This window comes from Hyperolius riggenbachi, chromosome 7, assembly GCF_040937935.1.
Source record: "Hyperolius riggenbachi isolate aHypRig1 chromosome 7, aHypRig1.pri, whole genome shotgun sequence".
NCBI classification, from domain to species: Eukaryota; Metazoa; Chordata; class Amphibia; order Anura; family Hyperoliidae; genus Hyperolius; species Hyperolius riggenbachi.
The window spans coordinates 326,024,677-326,043,869 of NC_090652.1; the positions used below are offsets into that span (position 1 = coordinate 326,024,677).

Below are 19,193 nucleotides of genomic sequence, written 5' to 3' on the forward strand. Positions count from 1 at the left end.
GGGATAGTCAGACTCTTACCTGGCGTGAGCAGGATGACGGACATTGTGATGAGCGAGCAGACGATCACGATGACCAGCAGAGCGATGGCGATTCCTTTCCAGTTCTTCTGCGCTGGCGTGCTGCTCGCCATCTCCTGGAGGCACAAGACACGGAGATATCAGTATGTTTATTGTCCGAATAAATTATTTACAGAAATGCATGAGATCCCCAGTACAGGCCTGCTAGCCCCGCCCTCCAGGGGTGGTAACAGCAGAGAGGCAACTGGCAAATGTGCAAGCTCCTCCCTGGTTACCAAACCGCTAGCCCCGCCCTCCAGGGGTGGTAACAGCAGGGAGGCAACTGGCAAATGTGCAAGCTCCTCCCTGGTTACCAGCCCGCTAGCCCCGCCCTCCAGGGGGTGGTAACAGCAGAGAGGCAACTGGCAAATGTGCAAGCTCCTCCCTGGTTACCAACCCGCTAGCCCCGCCTTCCAGGGGTGGTAACAGCAGAGAGGCAACTGGCAAATGTGCAAGCTCCTCCCTGGTTACCAAACCGCTAGCCCCGCCCTCCAGGGGTGGTAACAGCAGGGAGGCAACTGGCAAATGTGCAAGCTCCTCCCTGGTTACCAGCCCGCTAGCCCCGCCCTCCAGGGGGTGGTAACAGCAGAGAGGCAACTGGCAAATGTGCAAGCTCCTCCCTGGTTACCAACCCGCTAGCCCCGCCTTCCAGGGGTGGTAACAGCAGAGAGGCAACTGGCAAATGTGCAAGCTCCTCCCTGGTTACCAGCCCGCTAGCCCCGCCTTCCAGGGGTGGTAACAGCAGAGAGGCAACTGGCAAATGTGCAAGCTCCTCCCTGGTTACCAGCCCGCTAGCCCCGCCTTCCAGGGGGTGGTAACAGCAGGGAGGCAACTGGCAAATGTGCAAGCTTCTCCCTGGTTACCAACCCGCTAGCCCCGCCTTCCAGGGGTGGTAACAGCAGAGAGGCAACTGGCAAATGTGCAAGCTCCTCCCTGGTTACCAGCCCGCTAGCCCCGCCTTCCAGGGGTGGTAACAGCAGAGAGGCAACTGGCAAATGTGCAAGCTCCTCCCTGGTTACCAACCCGCTAGCCCCGCCTTCCAGGGGTGGTAACAGCAGGGAGGCAACTGGCAAATGTGCAAGCTCCTCCCTGGTTACCAACCCGCTAGCCCCGCCTTCCAGGGGTGGTAACAGCAGGGAGGCAACTGGCAAATGTGCAAGCTCCTCCCTGGTTACCAACCCGCTAGCCCCGCCTTCCAGGGGTGGTAACAGCAGAGAGGCAACTGGAAAATGTGCAAGCTCCTCCCTGGTTACCAGCCCGCTAGCCCCGCCTTCCAGGGGGTGGTAACAGCAGGGAGGCAACTGGCAAATGTGCAAGCTTCTCCCTGGTTACCAACCCGCTAGCCCCGCCTTCTAGGGGTGGTAACAGCAGAGAGGCAACTGGCAAATGTGCAAGCTCCTCCCTGGTTACCAGCCCGCTAGCCCCGCCTTCCAGGGGTGGTAACAGCAGAGAGGCAACTGGCAAATGTGCAAGCTCCTCCCTGGTTACCAGCCCGCTAGCCCCGTCTTCCAGTGGGTGGTAACAGCAGGGAGGCAACTGGCAAATGTGCAAGCTCCTCCCTGGTTACCAACCCGCTAGCCCCGCCTTCCCGGGGTGGTAACAGCAGGGAGGCAACTGGCAAATGTGCAAGCTCCTCCTTGGTTACCAACCCGCTAGCCCCGCCTTCCAGGGGGTGGTAACAGCAGGGAGGCAACTGGCAAATGTGCAAGCTCCTCCCTGGTTACCAACCCGCTAGCTCCGCCTTCCAGGGGTGGTAACAGCAGGGAGGCAACTGGCAAATGTGCAAGCTCCTCCCTGGTTACCAACCCGCTAGCCCCGCCTTCCAGGGGTGGTAACAGCAGGGAGGCAACTGGCAAATGTGCAAGCTCCTCCCTGATTACCAACCCGCTAGCCCCGCCTTCCAGGGGGTGGTAACAGCAGGGAGGCAACTGGCAAATGTGCAAGCTCCTCCCTGGTTACCAGCCCGCTAGCCCCGCCTTCCAGGGGGTGGTAACAGCAGGGAGGCAACTGGCAAATGTGCAAGCTCCTCCCTGGTTACCAGCCCACTAGCCCCGCCTTCCAGGGGTGGTAACAGCAGGGAGGCAACTGGCAAATGTGCAAGCTCCTCCCTCGTTACCAGCCCGCTAGCCCCGCCTTCCAGGGGGTGGTAACAGCAGGGAGGCAACTGGCAAATGTGCAAGCTCCTCCCTGGTTACCAGCCCGCTTGCCCCGCCTTCAAGGGGGTGGTAACAGCAGGGAGGCAACTGGCAAATGTGCAAGCTCCTCCCTGGTTACCAACCCGCTAGCCCCGCCTTCCAGGGGTGGTAACAGCAGAGAGGCAACTGGCAAATGTGCAAGCTCCTCCCTGGTAACCAGCCCGCTTGCCCCGCCTTCCAGGGGTGGTAACAGCAGAGAGGCAACTGGCAAATGTGCAAGCTCCTCCCTGGTTACCAACCCGCTAGCCCCACCTTCCAGGGGTGGTAACAGCAGAGAGGCAACTGGCAAATGTGCAAGCTCCTCCCTGGTTACCAGCCCGCTAGCCCCGCCTTCCAGGGGGTGGTAACAGCAGAGAGGCAACTGGCAAATGTGCAAGCTCCTCCCTGGTTACCAGCCCGCTAGCCCCGCCTTCCAGGGGAGGTAACAGCAGAGAGGCAACTGGCAAATGTGCAAGCTCCTCCCTGGTTACCAGCCCACTAGCCCCGCCTTCCAGGGGGTGGTAACAGCAGGGAGGCAACTGGCAAATGTGCAAGCTCCTCCCTGGTTACCAGCCCACTAGCCCCGCCTTCCAGGGGAGGTAACAGCAGAGAGGCAACTGGCAAATGTGCAAGCTCCTCCCTGGTTACCAGCCCGCTAGCCGCGCCTCCCAGGGGTGGTAACAGCATAGAGACACCTGGCAAGGGGGCGAGCTCTTCTCCAGCCCGCTAACCCTGCCCTCCAGGGGGAGGTAACAGCATAGAGACACCTGGCAAGGGGGCGAGCTCTTCTCCAGCCTGCTAGCCATGGGAAATATCATCCAAGCTGGTTAGGAAACCCCCTTTACCCCCCCCCCCCCAGAAATGTGACAAAAATTAGTGGGGGGGGGGGGGTTCTTTGTTGTTTAATCTCCCTAACGATGCTGGCATCCTCTGGCAAATTCTTCATGTTTCAAGTGCCAGGCCTTACATAGGAGCAAACTAGGCTATAACTCAGGGCCTGAAAACCTGTAGAGGCCCCCAAGTCTACCCCATTTCCGGTCATAACTATTGGGGTGTGGTAGTGTAGGGTGTAATGATGACCAGGGATTGCAGAGCGCACAGAGTAATCACGTATCCAGTCATTCTGATCTTTCTTCTTCTTTACATTTCCTAATGTTCCCTAACTGATCTCGGGTGAAAACTAGAAAACTCCAGAAGAGAATTCCCACCATGTATAGTAGGTCTGTAATAAACCTGTCATGCTCTCCACAAGCAAGGTGTCTAAAAAGGGCCCAGTTCTTTGTAGTTTCACATGGGTGGTTGTAATGATCAGTGTAGCAACACACATGTCTGATTATTGTGTGATCTGCAGAATCACCAATAATACAGACTCTATACCTGATTATGTGTGATCTGCCGAATCACCAATAATACAGACTCTATACCTGATTATGTGTGATCTGCCGAATCACCAATAATACAGACTCTATACCTGATTATGTGTGATCTGCCGAATCACCAATAATACAGACTCTATACCTGATTATGTGTGATCTGCAGAATCACCAATAATACAGACTCTATACCTGATTATTGTGTGATCTGCAGAATCACCAATAATACAGACTCTATACCTGATTATTGTGTGATCTGCAGAATCACCAATAATACAGACTCTATACCTGATTATGTGTGATCTGCAGAATCACCAATAATACAGACGCTATACCTGATTATGTGTGATCTGCCGAATCACCAATAATACAGACTCTATACCGGATTATGTGTGATCTGCCGAATCACCAATAATACAGACTCTATACCTGATTATGTGTGATCTGCCGAATCACCAATATTACAGACTCTATACCTGATTATTGTGTGATCTGCAGAATCACCAATAATACAGACTCTATACCTGATTATTGTGTGATCTGCAGAATCACTAATAATACAGACTCTATACCTGATTATGTGGTGATCTGCAGAATCACCAATAATACAGACGCTATACCTGATTATGTGTGATCTGCAGAATCACCGATAATACAGACACTATACCTGATTATGTGGTGATCTGCAGTATCACCGATAATACAGACGCTATACCTGATTATTGTGTGATCTGCAGAATCACCAATAATACAGACTCTATACCTGATTATGTGGTGATCTGCAGAATCACCAATAATGCAAGTATAGAATGCTGAGCTACTGTGGTAATAGTGTTTGGTGCAACAGTAAAGAAAGGGTAGATCTCACCAGAGGAGCTGGTGAGAGCTATCAGTGACAATGACAGATTAGTTTGACAAAACCTCACCAGATGAGCTGGTGGGCACTATCTGCAAATAGTCTGTGCTAGGCCCCATCAGAGGAGCTGGTGGGCACTATCTGCAAATAGTCTGTGCTAGGACCCACCAGAGGAACTGGAAGGTACTAGCTGAAATAGTCTGTGCAAGGCCCCATCAGAGGAGCTGGTGGGCACTATCTGCAAATAGTCTGTGCTAGGCCCCATCAGAGGAGCTGGTGGGCACTATCTGCAAATAGTCTGTGCTAGGCCCCACCAGAGGAGCTGGAAGGTACTAGCTGAAATAGTCTGTGCTAGGCCCCATCAGAGGAGCTGGTGGGCACTATCTGCAAATAGTCTGTGCTAGGCCCCATCAGAGGAGCTGGAAGGTACTAGCTGTAATAGTCTGTGCTAGGCCCCATCAGAGGAGCTGGTGGGCACTATCTGCAAATAGTCTGTGCTAGGCCCCATCAGAGGAGCTGGTGGGCACTATCTGCAAATAGTCTGTGCTAGGCCCCACCAGAGGAGCTGGTGGGCACTATCTGCAAATAGTCTGTGCTAGGCCCCACCAGAGGAGCTGGTGGGCACTATCTGCAAATAGTCTGTGCTAGGCTCCACCAGAGGAGCTGGTGGGCACTATCTGCAAATAGTCTGTGCTAGGCCCCATCAGAGGAGCTGGAAGGTACTAGCTGAAATAGTCTGTGCTAGGCCCCATCAGAGGAGCTGGTGGGCACTATCTGCAAATAGTCTGTGCTAGGCCCCATCAGAGGAGCTGGTGGGCACTATCTGCAAATAGTCTGTGCTAGGCCCCATCAGAGGAGCTGGAAGGTACTAGCTGAAATAGTCTGTGCTAGGCCCCATCAGAGGAGCTGGTGGGCACTATCTGCAAATAGTCTGTGCTAGGCCCCATCAGAGGAGCTGGTGGGCACTATCTGCAAATAGTCTGTGCTAGGCCCCATCAGAGGTGCTGGTGGGCACTATCTGCAAATAGTCTGTGCTAGGCCCCATCAGAGGAGCTGGAAGGTACTAGCTGAAATAGTCTGTGCTAGGCCCCATCAGAGGAGCTGGTGGGCACTATCTGCAAATAGTCTGTGCTAGGCCCCATCAGAGGAGCTGGAAGGCACTATCTGCAAATAGTCTGTGCTAGGCCCCATCAGTGGAGCTGGTGGGCACTATCTGCAAATAGTCTGTGCTAGGCCCCATCAGAGGAGCTGGAAGGTACTAGCTGAAATAGTCTGTGCTAGGCCCCATCAGAGGAGCTGGAAGGTACTAGCTGAAATAGTCTGTGCTAGGCCCCATCAGAGGAGCTGGTGGGCACTATCTGCAAATAGTCTGTGCTAGGCCCCATCAGAGGAGCTGGAAGGTACTAGCTGAAATAGTCTGTGCTAGGCCCCATCAGAGGAGCTGGTGGGCACTATCTGCAAATAGTCTGTGCTAGGCCCCATCAGAGGAGCTGGAAGGCACTATCTGCAAATAGTCTGTGCTAGGCCCCATCAGTGGAGCTGGTGGGCACTATCTGCAAATAGTCTGTGCTAGGCCCCATCAGAGGAGCTGGAAGGTACTGTAACGAAAAATCTGCAACGCCGGATGGATTGCGGAAATATGGTCGCATCCAGTCCGGCAAGCGGACCTTCCAACGCGGGATGCGGAAATTCGTCCGCATCCGCTGCGCACACCCGTCCGAGCACTCTGCTCCAAACTCACCAACATGCTGTTCACCAGGGTTCTGCCATCTTGCCTCTAGGGGGTGCGGCCGCACACCAGACACGCCTTTATACTCTTAGAAAGCGTGTCAGCTGACCTGGAGGTCAGCTGACATTTTAGCCTGCTCTGATTGGTTGCTGCCTGGGGTGGAGACTTCTCTCCCAGGCAGTATATAAGGAAGTGCTTTTCAGTCACACTTTGTCTGTGTTTGCGATACCCTGTGTCAGCACTCAGACCTTAGACTAGATCCCAGGTGTTGAAACCAAGGACTTCACACCTAGACTAGGAGATTATTATTATTGTTATTGATTCTCTGTGTATGATTCTGTGCCTGTCTTGACTTCTCTTCTGCTTCCTGATTCTGTACTCTGCCAGCCCGTACCGTTAACGACTATTGGCTTGGTTCCTGACTATTCTCTCGTCTCACGTCTCTGTACTGTTGCCGCCTGTACTGTTGCCGAACCTCTTTCTGTCTGACCTTGCTCCCTTCAGTGGAACGTCTCCTACTGTTGGGTTATTATCTGAGGCTTGCCTCCCTGAGACGCCGGCCCTAGCAGACCGTTACTGCCAGAGGCCGAGATTCCTCCACTGCCACTTTGGGGGATCTCACACACGGGGTTCCCATTCAGAGGTAACCACACCTCTGAGGAATTGCCGTGTGGTGGATATTTCCACAACTTTGTGAATATTTACTGCTTTGTATATTTTCATGTTGTTCGTGTGTCCACTGCTTTACATCTACCCGCATTATTAGCAATTCCGCAGATTGCTATATAATCGGGTCTATCCTTGTATTATTGGCGATACTGCGGATCCCCAATAATCAAGGTTCGGGGTGTGACACTGGTCTGAGTAGATCATTTCAGGCACTTACCGTGTTAGTGAGCCTTCCGCTGATTTACCATCAGGAAGATACTTACTATTTCACTCTAACATATCTGCATTAGTGGTGATTCTGTATATCACCACTTAATCAGATATTTGTGCCTCTTGCTGACACCAATCGTTACAGAAACACAGACCATAAAGAAGTAAGATGGAGGGGGTGATAAACCAGCTTCAGACTGTAAGGGCAGAGTTAGAACAGCTGAAGATTACTGTAACTGCACAGCAGGCTCAGATTACTCAGTTAAATGAGACTGTCCAAAGGTTGCAATCACCACTTAACGTTCTACCTCCCCCGGCTCTTAGCGAGCCTAAAATGAACATTCCTGAGAAATTTTCAGGCACAAGGTCAGATTTCCAGAATTTCCGTCACAGAGTGCTGTCTTACTTTGAGATGAAACCTGTGTCCTCGGGAACCGAGGCTCAGAAGGTCACTCTTATCAAGACTCTATTGCATGCAGATTCCCAGACGTGGGCTTATGGCTTACCTGATGAGCATCCTGCTCTGTCTTCTGTCCAGGAGTTTTTTAAGGCCATGGCGGTCATCTACGATGATCCAGATAGTGCCGCCACGGCCGAACGTAAGCTCAAAAACCTTAGACAAGGACGCAGTACTGCTGAGGAGTATGCGTCAGAGTTTAGGAAGTGGGCTGTGTCCTCTAGATGGGAGCGATATGCACTCTTGGATAAATACCTAGATGGGTTGTCAGAAGCAGTAACTGACGTGATGGTTAGTCATCCGGAACCCAAAGATCTAGATGAGGCTATTACGCTGTCTATTAAAATAGATAGGCGTCTGAGGTACAACAAGAAGGGCAGGTACCCCATGTACTCTAGGACTTCTGGGGCCAGTAGCTCGGCAGCAGTTGAGACTGAGGAGCCGATGCAGTTAGGCCACGGGCGCCTCACGGAGGCGGAAAGGTGAAGAAGACGCAGAGAGGGTCTTTGCATGTACTGCGGGGAAAAGGGCCACATTGCACAAAACTGTGGTAGGAAGTCGGGAAACTCCTCGGCTTAGGTGTGGTAGGGGGTACCACCCTAAGCGGAATTGTTTTACCTCCAAAACAAGAAAAATTTTTATTGCCCTGTTCCCTAAATTGGGAAGGGAAGAACTTTCCTACCACAGCATTTGTAGATTCCGGGTCAACAGCTAACTTTTTAGATTTAAGCTTTGCTTTAAGTTTAAATATCCCTGTACTTCCGGTAGGAAGACATTTATATGTTACAGCGATTGATGACACTCCTTTGCAAGGAAAGTCCCCACTGTGTCAGACACCTCCCCTCTCGCTGCAAGTGGGAGCTCTGCACAGGGAGGTCATACAGTTTTTCGTTTTAAAGATGTCTACCTCTACGGTGATACTAGGGTTGCCCTGGTTACGATTACATTCTCCTCAGTTTGATTGGGGGAATGGGCAGTTGACTACTTGGTCGCCTTATTGTACACAACATTGTTTACAGAATGTAGTTTTGTGTTCTACTAAGATTTAAGTGGAAGGAGTACCTCCACAATATCAGGAATATGCTGATGTCTTTTGTCCTAGGGCAGCAGATCAATTACCCCCCCATAGACCTTTTGATTGCCCAATAGATTTGAAACCAGGAACCATGCCACCCAGGGGCCACCTATACAACCTCTCGTCCCCGGAAAAATTGGCCATGGACGAGTACATTCAGGAGAATTTGCAGAAGGGTTTCATCCGCCCTTCAAGATCTCCTGCAGGAGCGGGATTCTTTTTCGTTCAGAAAAAAGATGGTGGTTTGCGCCCCTGTATTGACTACAGGGGTCTAAATAAGATCACGATTAAGAATCGGTATCCACTACCGCTAATCGACGATTTATTTACACAGGTTCCCGGGGCTTCTGTTTTCACTAAGTTGGATCTAAGGGGGGCCTACAATTTGATCCGTATCAGGGAGGAAGATGAATGGAAGACGGCATTCAACACTCCCAAGGGGCATTACGAATACTTGGTGATGCCCTTTGGGTTGTGTAACGCTCCTGCAGTTTTTCAGGAGTTCGTCAACGAGATTTTTAGGGAGGTACTGGGTCGCTTTGTAATCGTCTACTTAGATGATATCTTAATATTTTCTAAAAATATCACGGAACACCGCCAACATGTGAAGTATGTGTTACAAAGACTCAGGGAGAATCAATTGTTTGCGAAATTAGAGAAATGTGTTTTTGAGGTAAAGGAGATTGCCTTTCTTGGTTACATTATCTCTACATCAGGGTTGTCCATGGATCCCAAAAAGGTCTCTGCTGTAAGGGATTGGCCACAACCATCTGGGCTTAAAGCACTACAGAGATTCTTGGGATTCGCAAATTATTATAGAAAATTTATCAAGGGGTTCTCTTCGGTGGTGTCTCCGCTTACTAATTTGACAAAAAAAGGGGCTGATGCCACTCATTGGTCAGAAGAAGCAGTTGTGGCATTTTCCTCTCTGAAAGAGGCATTCTGTTCTGCTCCCATATTACGTCATGTAGATGTTGCTTACCCATTTATAGTGGAGGTGGATGCCTCGGAGGTTGGAGTAGGAGCAGTATTGTCTCAACGTTCAGGACTTCAGGGCAAGCTTCATCCCTGTGCTTTTTTTTCCAGAAAATTCTCTCCTGCCCAGAGAAATTATGATGTTGGAAACAGGGAATTATTAGCCATCAAGCTTGCTTTTGAGGAGTGGCGCCACTGGTTAGAGGGGGCGGAGCATGTAATTACTGTGTACACGGATCATAAAAATTTACAGTACATTGAAAAAGCTAAAAGACTCACCCCCAGACAGGCTAGATGGGCTCTCTTTTTCTGCCGTTTTAATTTTATAATTACATTCACACCAGGGAGTAAGAACGTTAAAGCGGACGCCCTTTCTCGTTGTTTTGAACCTGAAACTGCTCCATCTCCTTCCTCAGAAAGTATTCTGTCGAAAGAGATCATCCTGGCAGCCACTGAGATAGTTGAAGACCTTCCTAGCCTCTTAAGTCCTTTTCAATTAGAAGTGCCAGAAGGGAAACCAAGAGGGGTTCTTTATGTCCCTTGTACTTTACGTCCCAAAGTGCTGCAGTTGTTTCATGGACACAAGAATGCTGGACACCCTGGCATTACCCGAACCCAAGAATTGTTGTGTAGATCTGTCTGGTGGCCATCTCTACAACAAGATTGCAAGGAATTTGTTAAGACCTGTACCGTCTGTGCCAGGAGCAAACCCTCCCGACTGGCTCCAGTTGGAACTTTGCAGTCTCTGCCCTCCCCTCAGGAGCCATGGACACATATTTCCATGGACTTCGTGGGAGAACTTCCAGATTCCAATGGAAAGACTGTCATATGGGTGGTCACAGACAGATTCAGTAAGATGGCCCACTTTGTGCCTTTGAGTGGTTTCCCTACTGCTCAAAAATTAGCAGATCTTTTTATTCAAAATATCTTTAAATTACACGGCATTCCAGAGAATGTTGTCTCAGACAGAGGGGTCCAGTTTGTCTCTAGGTTCTGGCGGGCCTTCTGTAAGGGGATGGGTATGTCGTTGTCCTTTTCATCAGGTTACCATCCACAGACCAACGGCCAGACAGAGAGGACCAATCAATCTTTGGAACAGTTCCTGAGATGTTATGTGGCGGACGCCCAACACCAGTGGGCGGAGTTTCTACCATTTGCTGAGTTCGCACATAACAATCTCAGGAATGAGTCCTCTGGTTATGCGCCTTTTCAAATTGTCAATGGGAAATCTCCCAAATTTTCTCCTTTGCCAGTGTCGACCTCTCCATTCCCTGTCCTGGAGGAGTGGCAGGAATCTTTCAAGAGGATTTGGGCTAATGTCGGAGAAAATTTAAAAAAGGCTTTCATCATACAGAAGAGGCAGGCAGATAAGAGACGGTCTGCGGAGTGGGAGTTTAAACCAGGAGACAGAGTTTGGATATCAACTCGTCATATAGCTCTGAGGCAGCCATCCGCGAAACTGGGGCCCAGGTATATTGGACCATATCCAATTTCCGAAAGGGTTAATCGTGTTACTTACAGAGTCAGGTTACCGCAGTCTCTAAAGGTGGGGAAAGCCTTTCATGTGTCACTCCTGAAACCAGCTGTTCAGGTGGATTCCCCCCCTCCTCACCCTGTCATGGTTGATGGTGAGCCTGAATGGGAGGTTGAGGAGATCTTGGACTCCAGACGAGTTCAGGGTTCAGTGCAGTATTTGGTGCATTGGAGAGGGTACGGTCTAGAGGAAAGATCCTGGGTCAAAGCAGGTGATTTACATGCTGATAAACTTAGGAGACGGTTCCATGAGCTCCATCCTGACAGGCCAGGTGGGACGTGTCCGGAGTCCACGCCTAGAGGGAGGGGTACTGTAACGAAAAATCTGCAACGCCGGATGGATTGCGGAAATATGGTCGCATCCAGTCCGGCAAGCGGACCTTCCAACGCGGGATGCGGAAATTCGTCCGCATCCGCTGCGCACACCCGTCCGAGCACTCTGCTCCAAACTCACCAACATGCTGTTCACCAGGGTTCTGCCATCTTGCCTCTAGGGGGTGCGGCCGCACACCAGACACGCCTTTATACTCTTAGAAAGCGTGTCAGCTGACCTGGAGGTCAGCTGACATTTTAGCCTGCTCTGATTGGTTGCTGCCTGGGGTGGAGACTTCTCTCCCAGGCAGTATATAAGGAAGTGCTTTTCAGTCACACTTTGTCTGTGTTTGCGATACCCTGTGTCAGCACTCAGACCTTAGACTAGATCCCAGGTGTTGAAACCAAGGACTTCACACCTAGACTAGGAGATTATTATTATTGTTATTGATTCTCTGTGTATGATTCTGTGCCTGTCTTGACTTCTCTTCTGCTTCCTGATTCTGTACTCTGCCAGCCCGTACCGTTAACGACTATTGGCTTGGTTCCTGACTATTCTCTCGTCTCACGTCTCTGTACTGTTGCCGCCTGTACTGTTGCCGAACCTCTTTCTGTCTGACCTTGCTCCCTTCAGTGGAACGTCTCCTACTGTTGGGTTATTATCTGAGGCTTGCCTCCCTGAGACGCCGGCCCTAGCAGACCGTTACTGCCAGAGGCCGAGATTCCTCCACTGCCACTTTGGGGGATCTCACACACGGGGTTCCCATTCAGAGGTAACCACACCTCTGAGGAATTGCCGTGTGGTGGATATTTCCACAACTTTGTGAATATTTACTGCTTTGTATATTTTCATGTTGTTCGTGTGTCCACTGCTTTACATCTACCCGCATTATTAGCAATTCCGCAGATTGCTATATAATCGGGTCTATCCTTGTATTATTGGCGATACTGCGGATCCCCAATAATCAAGGTTCGGGGTGTGACACTGGTCTGAGTAGATCATTTCAGGCACTTACCGTGTTAGTGAGCCTTCCGCTGATTTACCATCAGGAAGATACTTACTATTTCACTCTAACATATCTGCATTAGTGGTGATTCTGTATATCACCACTTAATCAGATATTTGTGCCTCTTGCTGACACCAATCGTTACAGGTACTAGCTGAAATAGTCTGTGCTAGGCCCCATCAGAGGAGCTGGTGGGCACTATCTGCAAATAGTCTGTGCTAGGCCCCATCAGAGGAGCTGGAAGGTACTAGCTGAAATAGTCTGTGCTAGGCCCCATCAGTGGAGCTGGTGGGCACTATCTGCAAATAGTCTGTGCTAGGCCCCATCAGAGGAGCTGGAAGGTACTAGCTGAAATAGTCTGTGCTAGGCCCCATCAGAGGAGCTGGTGGGCACTATCTGCAAATAGTCTGTGCTAGGCCCCATCAGTGGAGCTGGAGGATACTAGCTGAAATAGTCTGTGCTAGGCCCCATCAGAGGAGCTGGAAGGTACTAGCTGAAATAATAACTGAGTCGCTTAAGAGCTCACACCAGAGAGGCTGGTGAGTGCTATCAGTAATAGTAACCAGATAGTTTAACTAGACCTCACCAGAGGAGCTGGTGGGTACTATCAGAGTACCTCTCCAGTGACAAGGGCTCACTGGAGAGTAGAAGGGTCAGACAGGCAAGGTTCAGCAACAGAGAGGCAGTTAACCACTTGAGGACCTAGCAGGGGCGTACCTGGGTAATGTAGAGCCTATGGCAAACACTGAAAATGCGCCCCCCTCTCCCGGGCAGAGCCCCCTTCCTCTCTAAAAACTGCATCCTTTCTCGAGTACTGTACATGGGTTTTGGTTGCCTATATTTCTTGGCTCGGAATATTGCTGAAGTTTTGGAAATATCTCTTCTTATTTCCTCTCTGTCCTCTTTTCTAACACTAAGCCAAGTACACCCTACATACATAGATTAAGTAGCAATGTTCCCCAGATAACAGAAGTAAACTGAGGTCTGAGTGACAGGGAGGCATGGGGCGCAGCATAGGAGCAGGCATGATGGCGCCCATGTTGCTGTGGCGCCCATGGCACGAGCCATGTCTGCACCCCTCTAGATACGCCTCTGGGACCTAGGGCTTTCTACCCCTTAAGGACCGGCCACTTTTTTTCCATTCAGACCACTGCAGCTTTCACGGTTTATTGCTCGCTCATACAACCTACCACCTAAATGAATTTTGGCTCCTTTTCTTGTCACTAATAAAGCTTTCTTTTGGTGCTATTTAATTGCTCCTGCGATTTTTACTTTTTATTATATTCAGCAAAAAAGACATGAATTTTGGCAAAAAAATGATTTTTTTAACTTTCTGTGCTGACAGTTTTCAAATAAAGTAAAATTTCTGTATACATGCAGCGCGAAAAATGTGGACAAACATGTTTTTGATAAAAAAAAACCCATTCAGCGTATATTTATTGGTTTGGGTAAAAGTTATAGCGTTTACAAACTATGGTGCAAAAAGTGAATTTTCCCATTTTCAAGCATCTATGACTTTTCTGACCCCCTGTCATGTTTCATGAGGGGCTAGAATTCCAGGATAGTATAAATACCCCCCAAATGACCCCATTTTGGAAAGAAGACATCCCAAAGTATTCACTGAGAGGCATAGTGAGTTCATAGAAGATATTATTTTTTGTCACAAGTAAGCGGAAAATGACACTTTGTGAGGAAAAAAAAAAAAAGAAAAAGTTTCCATTTCTTCTAACTTGCACCAAAAAAAATGAAATCTGCCACAGACTCACCATACCCCTCTCTGAATACCTTGAAGGGTCTACTTTCCAAAATGGGGTCATTTGTGGGGTGTGTTTACTGTCCTGACATTTTGGGGGGTGCTAAATTGTAAGCACCCCTGTAAAGCCTAAAGGTGCTCATTGGACTTTGGACCCCTTAGCGCAGTTAGGCTGCAAAAAAGTGCCACACATGTGGTATTGCCGTACTCAGGAGAAGTAGTGTAATGTGTTTTGGGGTGTATTTTTACACATACCCATGCTGGGTGGGAGAAATATCTCTGTAAATGACAATTTGTTAATTTTTTTTACACACAATTGTCCATTTACAGAGATATTTCTCCCACTCAGCATGGGTATGTGTAAAAATACACCACAAAACACATTATACTACTTCTCCTGAGTACGGCGATACCACATGTGTGGCACTTTTTTGCACCCTAACTGCGCTAAAGGGCCCAAAGTCCAATGAGTACCTTTAGGATTTCACAGGTCATTTTGAGAAATTTCGTTTCAAGACTACTCCTCACGGTTTAGGGCCCCTAAAATGCCAGGGCAGTATAGGAACCCCACAAATGACCCCATTTTAGAAAGAAGACACCCCAAGGTATTCCGTTAGGAGTATGGCGAGTTCATAGAAGATTTTATTTTTTGTCACAAGTTAGCGGAAAATGACACTTTGTGAAAAAACACAATTAAAATCAATTTCCGCTAACTTTTGACAAAAAATAAAATCTTCTATGAACTCGCCATACTCCTAATGGAATACCTTGGGGTGTCTTCTTTCTAAAATGGGGTCATTTGTGGGGTTCCTATACTGCCCTGGCATTTTAGGGGCCCTAAACCGTGAGGAGTAGTCTTGAAACGAAATTTCTCAAAATGACCTGTGAAATCCTAAAGGTACTCATTGGACTTTGGGCCCTTTAGCGCAGTTAGGGTGCAAAAAAGTGCCACACATGTGGTATCGCCATACTCGGGAGAAGTAGTACAATGTGTTTTGTGGTGTATTTTTACACATACCCATGCTGGGTGGGAGAAATACCTCTGTAAATGGACAATTGTGTGTAAAAAAATCAAAAGATTGTCATTTACAGAGGTATTTCTCCCACCCAGCATGGGTATGTGTAAAAATACACCCCAAAACACATTGTACTACTTCTCCCGAGTACGGCGATACCACATGTGTGGCACTTTTTTGCACCCTAACTGCACTAAGGGGCCCAAAGTCCAATGAGTACCTTTAGGATTTCACAGGTCATTTTTGTTTCAAGACTACTCCTCACGGTTTAGGGCCCCTAAAATGCCAGGGCAGTATAGGAACCCCACTAATGACCCCATTTTAGAAAGAAGACACCCCAAGGTATTCCGTTAGGAGTATGGTGAGTTCATAGAAGTTTTTATTTTTTTGTCACAAGTTAGCGGAAATTGATTTTAATAGTTTTTTTTCACAAAGTGTCATTTTCCGCTAACTTGTGACAAAAAATAAAATCTTCTATGAACTCACCATACTCCGTACGGAATACCTTTGGGTGTCTTCTTTCTAGAATGGGGTCATTTGTGGGGTTCCTATACTGCCCTGGCATTTTAGGGGCCCTAAACCGTGAGGAGTAGTCTTGAAACCAAATGTCGCAAAATGACCTGTGAAATCCTAAAGGTACTCATTGGACTTTGGGCCCCTTAGCGTACTTAGGGTGTAAAAAAGTGCCACACATGTGGTACCGCTGTACTCAGGAGAAGTAGTATAATGCGTTTTGGGGTGTATTTTTACACATACCCATGCTAAGTGGGAGAAATATCTCTGTAAATGACAATTGTTTGATTTTTTTACACACAATTGTCCATTTACATAGAAATTTCTCCCACCCAGCATGGGTATGTGTAAAAATACACCCCAAAACACATTATACTACTTTTCCTGAGTACGGCGGTACCACATGTGTGACACTTTTTTGCAGCCTAGGTGCGCTAAGGGGCCCAACGTCCTATTCACAGGTCATTTTGAAGCATTTGTTTTCTAGACTACTCCTCGCGGTTTAGGGCCCCTAAAATGCCAGGGCAGTATAGGAACCCCACAAGTGACCCCATTTTAGAAAGAAGACACCCCAAGGTATTCCGTTAGGTATATGGCGAGTTCATAGAAGATTTTATTTTTTGTCACAAGTTAGTGAAAAATGACACTTTGTGAAAAAAAAACAATAAAAATTAATTTCCGCTAACTTTTAACAAAAAATAAAATCTTCTATGAACTCGTCATACACCTAACATAATACCTTGGGGTGTCTTTTTTTTCTAAAATGGGGTCACTTGTGGGGTTCCTATACCGCCCTGGCATTTTACAGGCCCAAAACCGTGAGTAGTCTGGAAACCAAATGTCTCAAAATGACTGTTCAGGGGTATAAGCATCTGCAAATTTTGATGACAGGTGGTCTATGAGGGGGCGAATTTTGTGGAACCGGTCATAAGCAGGGTGGCCTTTTAGATGACAGGTTGTATTGGGCCTGATCTGATGGATAGGAGTGCTAGGGGGGTGACAGGAGGTGATTGATGGGTGTCTCAGGGGGTGGTTAGAGGGGAAAATAGATGCAATCCATGCACTGGGGAGGTGATCGGAAGGGGGTCTGAGGGTTTGGCCGAGTGATCAGGAGCCCACACGGGGCAAATTGGGGCCTGATCTGATGGGTAGGTGTGCTAGGGGGTGACAGGAGGTGATTGATGGGTGTCTCAAGGTGTGATTAGAGGGGGGGAATAGATGCAAGCAATGCACTGGCGAGGTGATCAGGGCTGGGGTCTGAGGGCATTCTGAGGGTGTGGGCGGGTGATTGAGTGCCCTAGGGGCAGATAGGGGTCTAATCTGATAGGTAGCAGTGACAGGGGGTGATTGATGGGTAATTAGTGGGTGTTTAGGGTAGAGAATAGATGGAAACACTGCGCTTGGGTGGTGATCTGATGTCGGATCTGCGGGCGATCTATTGGTGTGGGTGGGTGATCAGTTTGCCCGCAAGGGGCAGGTTAGGGGCTGATTGATGGGTGGCAGTGACAGCGGGTGATTGATGGGTGGCAGTGACAGGGGGTGATTGATGGGTGGCAGTGACAGGGGGTGATTGATGGGTGATTGATAGGTGATTGACAGGTAATCAGTGGGTTATTACAGGGGAGAACAGATGTAAATATTGCACTGGCGAATTGATAAGGGGGGGTCTGAGGGCAATCTGAGCGTGTAGGCGGGCGATTGGGTGCCCGCAAGGGGCAGATTAGGGTCTGATCTGATAGGTAACAGTGACAGGTGGTGATAGGGAGTGATTGATGGGTGATTGATGGGTAATTAGTGGGTGTTTAGAGGAGAGAATAGATGGAAACACTGCGCTTGGGTGGTGATCTGATGTCGGATCTGCGGGCGATCTATTGGTGTGGGTGGGTGATCAGATTGCCCGCAAGGGGCAGGTTAGGGGCTGATTGATGGGTGGCAGTGACAGGGGGTGACAGGGGGTGATTGATGGGTGATTGGCAGGTGATTGACAGGTGATCAGTGGGTTATTACTAGTGTTGGGCGAACACCTGGATGTTCGGGTTCGGGAAAGTTCGCCGAACATGGCCGCAATGTTCGGCATGTTCGGGCCGAACCCCGAACTCCCCGAACATCCCGCTTGTAGGGGCCCTATGGGGTCGCAGGCATAAGGGGGGAGCATGCCCCGATCGCGGGGGGGGGTCGGAAATTCCCCCCACCCCCTCCGCTAGCGCTCCCCCCTCTGCCCGCTTCCCCATACAAAAGTTGCAAGAAGTACCTGTGTCCGGGTGGTAGTGGGTGGCTGTCTGGCTGGCAGTGGGCGGCACTATGCAGTGACTAAATGAGGAGGAGGAGTCCGGAGAGTGACGCGTTGAGGGAGGCCGGGCAGCGGGCGGTTCAGCAGTAGTACTGCTGAACCGCCCGCTGCCCGGCCTCCCTCAACGCGTCACTCTCCGGACTCCTCCTCCTCATTTAGTCACTGCATAGTGCCGCCCACTGCCAGCCAGACAGCCACCCACTACCACCCGGACACAGGTACTTCTTGCAACTTTTGTATGGGGAAGCGGGCAGAGGGGGGAGCGCTAGCGGAGGGGGTGGGGGGAATTTCCGACCCCCCCCGCGATCGGGGCATGCTCCCCCCTTATGCCTGCGACCCCATAGGGGGGCCGTATTCGGTCGAACAGGGCCCTGTTCGGCCGAACAGGGGCCCTGTTCGGCTAGTAATTTGGCAGTTCGGGCGAACGCGAACAGTTTGGCCGAACACCACCAGGTGTTCGGCCGAACTCGAACATCACCCGAACAGGGTGATGTTCTGCAGAACCCGAACAGTGGCGAACACTGTTCGCCCAACACTAGTTATTACAGGGAAGGACAGATGTAATTAATGCACTGGCGAATTGATAAGGGGGGGGGGGGTCTGAGGGCAATCTGAGCGTGTGGGCGGGTGATTGGGTGCCCGCAAGGGGCAGATTAGGGTCTGATCTGATAGGTAACAGTGACAGGTGGTGATAGGGGGTGATTGATGGGTGATTGATGGGTAATTAGTGGGTGTTTAGAGAAGATAACAGATGTAAACGATACATTTGGGAGGTAATCTGACGGCGGGTTTGCGGGCGATCTAATGGTGTGGGTGGGTGATCAAATTGCCCGCAAGGGGCAGGTTAGGGGCTGATTGATGGGTGGCAGTGACAGGGGGTGATTGATGGGTGATAGGTGATTGGCAGGTGATTGACAGGTGATCAGTGGGTTATTACAGGGAAGAACAGATGTAATTAATGCACTGGTGAATTGATAAGGGGGGGTCAGAGGGCAATCTGAGCGTGTGGGCGGGTGATTGGGTGCCCGCAAGGGGCAGATTAGGGTCTGATCTGATAGGTAAAAGTGACAGGTGGTGATAGGGGGTGATTGATGGGTGATTGATGGGTAATTAGTGGGTGTTTAGAGGAGAGAATAGATGTAAACAATGGATTTGGGAGGTGATCTGATGTCGGATCTGTGGGCGATCAATTGG

The 19,193-nt window shown here is 49.6% G+C and overlaps 1 protein-coding gene across 1 annotated transcript in view; it reads right to left on the reverse strand.

Annotated features, from left to right (window-relative positions):
• DPP10 (dipeptidyl peptidase like 10) overlaps window positions 1-19,193 on the reverse strand; it is a 647,445-nt gene that overhangs the window by 541,192 nt on the left and 87,060 nt on the right. Inside the window, exon 2 of the mRNA XM_068247444.1 lies at window positions 20-134. Within this exon, the coding sequence (XP_068103545.1) occupies window positions 20-134 (115 nt within the window). The remainder of the gene's footprint in view (window positions 1-19; window positions 135-19,193) is intronic.